The 10,056-nt window shown below is 35.2% G+C and overlaps 1 protein-coding gene across 1 annotated transcript; it reads right to left on the bottom strand.

Moving 5' to 3' along the window:
- Positions 1-7,506: 7,506 nt before the first annotated feature.
- Positions 7,507-9,407, bottom strand: LOC110854738. The gene is made up of 3 exons (XM_035855492.1): positions 7,817-9,407; positions 7,673-7,736; positions 7,507-7,572 (listed from the first exon to the last, which is right to left on the bottom strand). The coding sequence occupies exon 1, from the start codon at positions 9,084-9,086 to the stop codon at positions 7,989-7,991; it is 1,098 nt and encodes a 365-aa protein (XP_035711385.1). The 5' UTR covers positions 9,087-9,407; the 3' UTR covers positions 7,507-7,572; positions 7,673-7,736; positions 7,817-7,988.
- Positions 9,408-10,056: the final 649 nt, after the last annotated feature.

Genomic DNA, 10,056 nt, shown 5'->3' with positions numbered 1-10,056 from the left:
CCAAAAGAGATAATCAAATTCTGTTTTCAGTTTTAGAAATCTTATCAAATTTGATAATTTTGGTGCTCTTTTACTTATTCAAAATTGGTTCTTAGGTGATTGAAAAAATAAGGGGAACCTTGACACTATCTTTCACCGGACAATCCATAATATAATTTCAACCTAACAATTTAATCAATACTAGGTTGTACTAACACCTCTAATTATTAACGATAAACATATATTATAGATTATTTAAATAATATTAATAAATTCTTGTACTCTATCTGCCGGAGGCCTAAATGGGTGGTCAAAATAAATCATACCATACCATACCAAAAAAATTGTTTATCTTCCGAGAAATTAAAATAAAATACCATCCCAGCTTCGGGAAAATGGCCAAAGAAAATAAATAAATCTCCCGCCGACATTCTCTTCCCAGGACCAACAAAGCCATAGAAATTACCATTCCGCAAAGCACGAATAAGGTTAGAATAGACCCGTCCAGTGGAACGGGGACTTCCTTACCTGGTCCCTCTTCTCCCAAAGACTTTGGTCTTCGAGCAAATTTCCTTGCCCAACCTTCCTCTTCCAGCCTGCTCCAAATACCCGATTCAACATAAGCCTTAAATTTCGTTGGAACATTAGACCCATCAAGATTCCTAAAGCTCAGTAATGCTACGTCCTGCCGCAGTGAATCTTCACTAATATAAAAATTCTTCCAATAGTATTTCTTGGACAGAAATAAATATTGCTGGGCAACCTCCTCCCATTCTGCAATGAAGACAGTTTTTCCACATTTCACAATTTCAGCCTCCACCAGGTTTGAAAGCTCCTCCGTTGATTTGCTCCTATTCTTTTCGCTTCCATCGTTCAACTCATGTCCATGTTTTGGACTAAGAAGTAGAGTTTCAGGATATAGTTGGGCTTCAAAATACTGAATATTACGCTCAATTTGCCACCACCATTCTTGAAGGGTGTAGAACAACAGATTCGATGGCAGATTGGGTAATGCCATTGTCTGTGGTGCTGAAAGGAGTCGAAAACAATGATCCAACTCGAATGGATTTTCAAGAGAGTAATTCCGTAGTTCCGAGCGATTTTCGTAGGCAGCAGCACTATTATCGAAAATCCTGGTAGCTTGACTCCAATACTCTAAAATTTTAGTTTTCTTCAACCACGCCGACATATTGCTCATGGGTTCCCAAACGTTTTCCTCTTCACAAAAAATGTCTTTAAATGTGAGAATTTTAATTCCTGGAAAAGGAGCGATTAAAGTCTCAATCATAATGCCGTTGTAACAATTTGTCAGGATGGAGGCCATGAGGGCCCAAGTGCCGAATGTTAGACGGTAAAATTGTCTCTTCTCGATGACAGATGGGACGGAAGTAGTCTCTTCAAAAATGGTTGGTAGAATATGAAGCCATGGAGAGAAAGAGGCTGTGTCGTTACCATTACAATCATCACTAAGCTTAATAAAAATCGTTAAACACCCCACAACAAAGACCAGGGTGATTGCTACACCAATCCACAATCCAGGTTGAAACGGGGTGAGATAGAATTCAAAGGTTAGGAATTGACTTGTGTAACACGTCAAGAATCTTTGGCCGGTTAGGCTAAGCGGGTATTGCTCCGTTCTTCCTGCCGGCGGGTAGTCACTACCACGTTCCTGTCGGAATAGTGGGTACCGAACCCTGTGCTCAATATATCTGCATACAGTTATGTTTGCGTTATGAAAAACGTCTTTGAGAGCATAAAATTTTGTGGGTATTGCTACCATTGTCTCGCTACCATTGTAATTCCTAAAAGGATTTAGCAGTTCAGCGCTCTCAAGTTGTTCTTGACTCGTAGGAGCGAACCAACATTTTGATGATCCGAAAACATGGTGAAGCTGCATTAAAGGTTTTTCTGCTGTCCTAAAGCAGGCCATGTTGTCAGGAAGAAATGAATGTCGCCATTTAATCAAGTTACACAATTCGAACCAACCATTCGACAAAGTCATTTGGAATGCAAATCTTGAGTAATAAGTTATGTCCTTCATGGCAGCCGATAATGAGTTGGTCAGATGACTGATGTCCCGATGAATAATCAAGGTGACATTGTTCGATCGAACAACGCCGTTTAGGACTCGTAGAGAGCGTACTTCTGGAATGCTCAATAAATCTTCAGCATACAAAGCGCTTGCCCTCGTTGCAAGTTTGAAGTGATTGAGAGGAACAAAGAAAATTATGCTAATTTTGCACCGCCCTACCCGAATATTCAGAGTGTTCAAGCTAAAATTTGTCGGGCGCCATTTAGAACCCCAATAACTGTTTAATTCGTCGTAAGTTTTGGAATTCGGCCCAAGGCCTATTGTTGTTGGGGAGTAGTAATTTAATGAGAAATCAAGGATTTCTTTCCCATCGCGGATTAATTGGACATCACATTCTTGGACTCCGTTTAAAAATCTGACAATTGGAAAGGGCTCGAAACAAAATACGTGGGTTAAAAAGAAAGGAAACAAAAATATAACAATGTGAGCAGCAAGGTAAATTATCTTCGCCATAATTTATATTAGTTAGGGGATAAAATTTTTGCTGAAGTATTTTTCTGGGTAGTTCAGGATGTAATTAATTTAATGACAGGTATTTTGACCTGACAATCTAGTAAAATAAACTCTTTTCTGTCACGTATGCAACTGAATGCAGCAGAGCTTTTATGGTGTCAAGCCAAAGCTTGACAACAAAAGTTGATACTTGGCTAAAGACAAGCATTTGCCAATATTGCAGGGATCCGGTAATGCCGGTTAGTTTTTTGGTTCACAGCGTGCGAATGACAGTGTTTTTTTATGCTGAAATGGAGTACTTTTATTGAAAATAAGCTAAATTTATATTGCAAAATTTTACCCATTTGCTGGTGGACTTTTTAGCTTAAATAATCGTTTGAAACTTATTAGAAAATTAGTGCCACATAAAAAATACTTTTGATATCAGGAACCCTGTTACTAATGGTTTTGTTTTTACATATTTCATTTCCTGTAGTCTCGTAATAAATTGGATTTTTCAAATACCCAATTATTTTAATTACTACTCTTCTACTTTTAATTTCCTTTAGTTAATTTATATTTATATGTATATAATACATTTTATGCTTGGTCCAAGGCGAATCCAAGGCCAATTTAATCGGCGATTTTTTTTATTAAGTATCAAATTAATTTGCATAAATAGCGCCTTGCGTATGATTACTACATATGCAGTTAATTAGACAAAATCCCATCCTTCTAGTCAGCAATTAATAATTGTTTATAGATAGCCATACCTGCATATGGCCGTAATACTCTAAAATTACGAAGAGGATCAGCATATCTTGCTGATCCCGATTCGGGTAAAGAATTTTTGCGAGACTCGAGTTGCACTCTTAGCAACTTGGTAAAGAATTCCTAATAAGCGTCTTTACCGAGCTCTTGGTAATTACGCGTGCTACAAAAATTATACGGGGTTATTACCGTATCAATACCAAACGGGTAACTAGCCTTCCACCGCGATGTTTCAAGTTGTCTTTATAATTTTGGTAATAAGTTTCCACGGGCCGGTAATTATATCCTACAAATTTAGATAACACTCGTTACCATGATTTTAATAAAATGTAGTACAAATTATTTCCATTGTGGTGCTGATGAGATCTACATTTTGGTGTAGTTTATTACCATGGGGGTAAGAATTTTAATACATTTGGTGTTAATTTTGAGACGCTAAACAGTAGCGCACTGGGCAGTTTTAGTTTCCGCTCAGCTCAAATCAAGTCAACATGTGTCCAATTCTACCCGTGGGAAAAAAGTGATAAATACTTCTGGAAATTATATGGAATTTTTGGAAACAGGTACACTCTTAGCAACTTGGTAAAGAATTCCTAATAAGCGTCTTTACCGAGCTCTTGGTAATTACGCGTGCTACAAAAATTATACGGGGTTATTACCGTATCAATACCAAACGGGTAACTAGCCTTCCACCGCAATATTTTAAGCCATCATTATAATTTTGGTAATAAATCCCTACGAGCCGGTAATTATATCCTTCAAATTTAGAAAACACTCTTTACCATAATTTTAATCACGTGCGCTACAAGTTGTGGTGCTGATGAGATCTACATTTTGGTGTAGTTTATTACCATAGAGGTAAGAATTTTAATACATTTGGTATGAATTGTGAGACGCTACACAGTGGCGCGTTTTTCGGTTTTAGTTTCCGCTCAACTCAAGTCAACATGCCGAAACCAATTCTGCCCGACGGAAAAAACTGACAAAAACTTCTGGAAATTATATAGAATTTTTGGAAACAGGTAAGTATCAAATTATCAAATGTAGGTACCCAATCAAGATGGTGATCTTGATTGGGCACCTACATTTTGCACTGCACCATCTTAATAGGAACTAGTATGTAAATAACAATCTTAAGTTTATTTTTTCAGTGAAGCAAAAATTTGAGTTGGAAATCGGAACGGAGATTTTTCTGCAAGACGACTAGGGGGAGGAGATCGACGACGAAGGTTTCATCAATAATTTACGGTGAGTAATTTATTAAACTTAAATTATTCTTAGTCTGCAACATATCGTATATTTTTAGTTACACATCCTGATGAGTCGCCGATGTCCAATAATGATTTCAGAAGAACCCAAATTTCCAATGATTTTGATATTTTCACTCAGGTTATAATCAGTTAACGGTATTTTTAGCTATCCGAAAATAAATACATAAAATCAATTTTAAATTTTGAAGATTGTAAACGCTGCAGTGACTGAGAGCGTCAAAAGTTTCCGTTTGGTTGCAGAGTGCAATGAGAAAAACTGCGTCGATAAAACGTCGTCGATAACTTTAGTTATGAATTTGTAGCAAAGTTAATAGAGGTGAAAGGGTGAGTCATTAAAGCATTCTTAATATTTAAATATATATTTAATTTGATCAATTAAATTTCAAACTTTCTCTTACAACCTCCGATCAGAAACACTTAAACATTCAGAAACACGCAGCCGCAATAATTAAGCTACTACCTTCATTGAGATGTTCTAAGTCAGTGGAGGGTCGGGTGAGTGAAAATTCACGAATTATTTAAATGTGCTCGTGATTGAGAATTTCTAAAAATTGTGAATTTTTAATCTGCAGAACATTTTATTTGGTGACGTCCACCGATGTGGACTCATCCAAAATCGATGATTTATCGGAATTTGAAGGGGGAACAGAAGAATAAATATGTAAATATGTATGTATTTATGTAACTCAATAGTTTTCATTATACTCAAATTTTATAATTATGTATGTTTCAAAATGATTTTATAACAAATATAATTGATTAAAAGATTATTGTAAAGAAAAGCAAAAAATCTATTATTTTCGGTGGAAATCTGCAGAACATTTGGTAATAATGGGGTATACATAATAAAAAGCATTAATACCGGTAGGAATAGCACACTATGTACAAAGTGGTATGGTTTATTACCAAGTGGTAGACATTGTACTACATTTTGTAGTACATCTGTCATACATCATGGTATTAATTTTATCCCAAAAAGTGTTCTTTATTACCACTTCGGGTTCAATCAATTTCTTTACCAGCTGGTGGTTATTATTACCGTTTCTGCAGAGTCATATACGTGTGCATTTTGGTAATGATTTGGTAATGATTTTATTTAGAGTGTAGGGAAAGTCGCCCAGTGACTTCCGCGCAAACTCCTTCTGTAATCTGGACCGGGTCGAAATTAAGCCGTCGACCTCCTCCGAGTTATATACAAGGATGTAGTCATTGGCAAAAAACTCACTCAAGGTACGAAATTTTTCGTGCAGTGGCGGCGCAACTAGATTAGCCGTCAAATATAAGTCGTACTGAGCAATGAGCATAAAGCTTGTGAACAGAAGCGATGCATAGACAAACACCGGCAGGGTCTTACTACCCTTTGCTTGCCCAACAAACGTCGCATAAAATTCAAAAACCATTTCTTTAGTATTTTTCACCAAGTCCAAATTAATCGAAACGTTTTTAGTTTTGAAGAAATTCCTCAAAATTGTAATGAGCACTAAAACCCCTAGCATAATGGCACAACCAAGCCACACCTCTGGGGCAAGGGGTGACACCCATACGACGAAATCCGAATTTTCCGACCAAACATTGAAATTACAGTATAACCCGTGATACCCCTCATACCGGAATGAGTGCAGCATACTAACTTGAAAATAAGCGTACTCCACAAAATGTAAACTTTGGTGAAAATAACCCCATTTGTGGTTTACCCACAATGGAACAGGAGTTACGACAAACGTAATGTTTAAAATGTCACCAAGCATTAAATATTGTCTTTCCGCAATTCCACAAACCTGCCTAAGCGGCGCAATGTAGTACTGCCCTTTGCCACATAGATTGTTTGGCTCGAAATTGTCTTGTAATATGGCCGAGATTGAGATATCTTTTCGCCACCCGTGTTTTTGGAACTTCACTACCGTTAGTGTTTTAACCTCCTGGTTATAGTTTACTGGAATAAACACGTTTGTGCAGAAAGGGCAGACAAAATATCATTCCAGTTTTGGTAGTGGAGATGGATTTGAGAAATCAATATTTCTCTTTATGTGAACGGCAAACATTCTGTACGGCACGCGGTATTCAAAGTTATACAGAAATCGTACAACTTGTTCTGGGGGTTGTTGCGAAATTAGGATAAATACAGAGTGTTCCCGGCTTCGATGTGCGTCCCTCGTGTAAGCCAAATACTCGCTGCGAAATTGGTTGTCCTCTAAGCCGAATTTAACGAAAATTGTGACCGTGCAGATCTCATAGAATTTAAAGTCAAGTGCACTCTTCTTTTCATTGGTTAATTCGTTGGATATATTAGGTCCTCCATTGACCATGTAGATTAGGCTGGTCGGATCGTTGTCGCGAATGAGGTGCTCGGTTAGGTCGACGTGTTCATGGTTATTGCTCAGCCGCAAAAGTTTCAATACGCAGGGGCCAAAGTGACCAAAACTGCGAGAGGAGTGTTCATCCCCGCCATATGTTGGGTAGATCATGACTACCAGGAGTGGCACGAGGCATTTTAAAAGCTTCATATTAACTTCAGGATTTAAAGGAATAACTATCGAGTGTCTTACATATATCCGTGATTGCTACATATATCCGTGTATAACGAGAAAATCTTCTTCGTTTTTTTTCGGTTGTTAAAATCCTTAGGTGTCAAATCCACCCATATACATATGTCGTGCTACAAAAGTATGCTGAGCAGCATACTTTTGTAGCACGACATATGTATCTACACACATACACACATACACATCTACTAAAGCACTTAAGTATGTATGTACATGTCTAGTTCATGAAATTTCTGCGATATTGTGACACCATCCAATATTAACTCAATAATTGTGTTAATATTGGACCAAAGCTAAACCAAAAGGAACAAATACTTCGATCTTAATCGCGTTAATCACTGTACTTCGGTAGTTAATCACTATCCTCAATTTGATTTGGTTAGTTTTTTTTTTTTGAATGAATTAAAGCACTTCAAACTAATGGAAAGATTTGTTTATTGAAGTAATTTTGCAGTAGCGACCGGTTTCATAATCTTTCATCAGGCTGCATACATACATATGTGAAAAATGGCAAAAAATTGTGATTACATTATTGTAGACTTATTGTAAAATTATTGTAAAATGTATATATAATGACTTGATACCTTTACAAAGTGGTAAATTTAATAAATGAAGATCTCTACTATATAAAATAGTTCAAGTTCATCCCTAAAAATATATGAATTAAATGCAAAAATGTATAATAGTAATAATAATAATACGTCGCTACCAAATACAATAAAATTTACCTGAAACAGGGAGTTTTTCTTAAAAATATTTATAAAAATATATTTAGTAGTATTTATTTAGAATTGGAAAGACTAAAAATCCATGTGATTGTGTCAAAGTAAAAAGACGGAGTAGTTTGTTGGGCAGAAGTTGGCGTCCTCGGTGATGATATGTACATATACATATTACATACTAAATATTATTACATAGTTGCCTCGTAAGTGAGTTTATCTTTCTGTAACTTACTTTAACATTGAGCGTATGCAACATGTGTGTATATATACGATCACTTTCTTTCATAATAAACTCAATGGTGAGACTATTTAGAGTTGGTAAAGATTTGTAATATGGCATTACAACATACGATCTATGTAAAATGGAATCATGAGTTTCAGTTTTGACCTTCATATTACAAAGAATTTCTGGGTGGTGTAATTTTAAATTATCTATAATTAAATTTTTACACTTAGTTAATAAATCTAGTCTTGACATTTGAGCTAATCTTTGTCGCGTATTATCTATACAATCATTAGGATAACAACGATTATGAAATGTATTCAGCATGATTTCAATCTCCGTTTCTCTGTCCTCAATTTCGAAACAAATTTTTATAATTCGTAATCCTTGACTATACGGTAATGAATTCAGAAGTTGTTTAGGTAAATTAGAAAAATAGTGAGCATATAATGGGCGTGACATTGGTTTCTTATATAAAGTTGTAGAAAGCTTATTGTTTGATAAACTTACATTAACATCTAAAAAGCAAATATCGGTTGTACTATGGTTTAGTGTAAATTTAAGATTACTATGTGAAAAAATATTCATGCACCATACGTTGAAATCAGCAATATCAGTGGAATCAATAATCATGAAACCATCATCTACAAATCTAGCATGGAAAAATATATATTCACAATTATCAAATAGTGGAGACAATTCACACTCCGCAGTAATATTTGCCACGCTCACCGATGTTGCATTTCCCATCGCGATCCCTTTAGTTTGTTTAAAATACAGATTTTTAAATTTAATAAAATTGTAATCCAAGCATAAACTCATAAGTTTTTGAAATTGATACGAGGAAAATTTATACGGTACCGATAATTTACCTTTAAATTTCAGATACTTATTTAGGCAATGTTTTTTACATAGGTTTACATCAAGATTTGTATACATACTTTCAATGTCATAGGTAAGTAATACTAAGTTTCTATTTTTAGGCAGTGTAAGGTTATTTAATAATAGTAAAAAATGTCGAGTGTCAAGAATTAATGATGGAATTAAATTCATTATTGGTTGTAAAATTAAGTCGACTAATCCACTAATATTTCTGTTAAATGCATTACATGTACTTGTAATGGGCCTACCAGGTGGTATTCTGACAAAGGTTTTATGTACTTTAGGCAATATATAGAACTTACAAGGTTGGTCGTTTTGAATTATTAAATGTTGAAGTTGGGTACCGTTATCAAATTGAATTTTTAGACACTTTACAAGGTCCTCAAAATCATCTCTGCTTTTCGTGTAATGGGCTGCGGTTGACGGGGTGTATGTAGATTCATCATTTAGGTGCCTTAATATTTCATTTTCATAATCTTGTTTCAAAAGTATACATATACCGGCATTTTTATCTGCATTTTTGATGACGACATCATGCTCTTGAATCCATTGTTTACAATTTGTTATGGTGTCATTTGGGATTAAATACGAAAATTTCCTTTTTAACTTTACATGTTGAACAAAATCTGATGTAATGTCCGGGTTCACAAATATTTTAGATTGTAAATCACAACTTGGTTTATTGTTATTCACTCGTTTCTTTGATGTTATACAAATATGAGCTCATTGCTACTGGAGAATGGTTCAGTTGGAAATAACAAAAATTCCCCAGACTATTTAAGACTTCGATAAACTGCCCGCATAAGTAATCTTGTGTCTAGTAGGCTTTGCAAAATTCTACGGTTTCGTGTAAAAAAACGAAGCAAGACAGGACATAGTTAACAAACAATTTGTATGTAGACATTCTGGCTTTCGAAACTCATGCATCTGCGTATTTAAATACGCATATATGTAGGTAATATTGGGCAAAAACTCAATTTTATCGATTAATGAGTTTTGCATACAATATTGCTAATAACCTGCAATTATGTGCTCTAGTTGGAATTCAAGTCTTATAAATATATGTAAACATGTTCGCATAAACAAGTTACTTCTTTAGTTTTAAGGAAATTATAATTATGTACATGCAAATGTAAATTAA

Source organism: Folsomia candida, unplaced genomic scaffold, assembly GCF_002217175.1.
Source record: "Folsomia candida strain VU population unplaced genomic scaffold, ASM221717v1 Fcan01_Sc010, whole genome shotgun sequence".
Classification (NCBI taxonomy): Eukaryota; Metazoa; Arthropoda; class Collembola; order Entomobryomorpha; family Isotomidae; genus Folsomia; species Folsomia candida.
The sequence above is the reverse complement of the archived record's forward strand: the minus strand, read 5'-3'. Positions and strand labels throughout refer to the sequence as shown.

Excerpts from the sequence above, each read along its gene's own strand:
- LOC110854738 (XM_035855492.1), bottom strand. The coding sequence starts at position 9,086 with ATGAATTTAATTCCATCATTAATTCTTGACACTCGACATTTTTTACTA.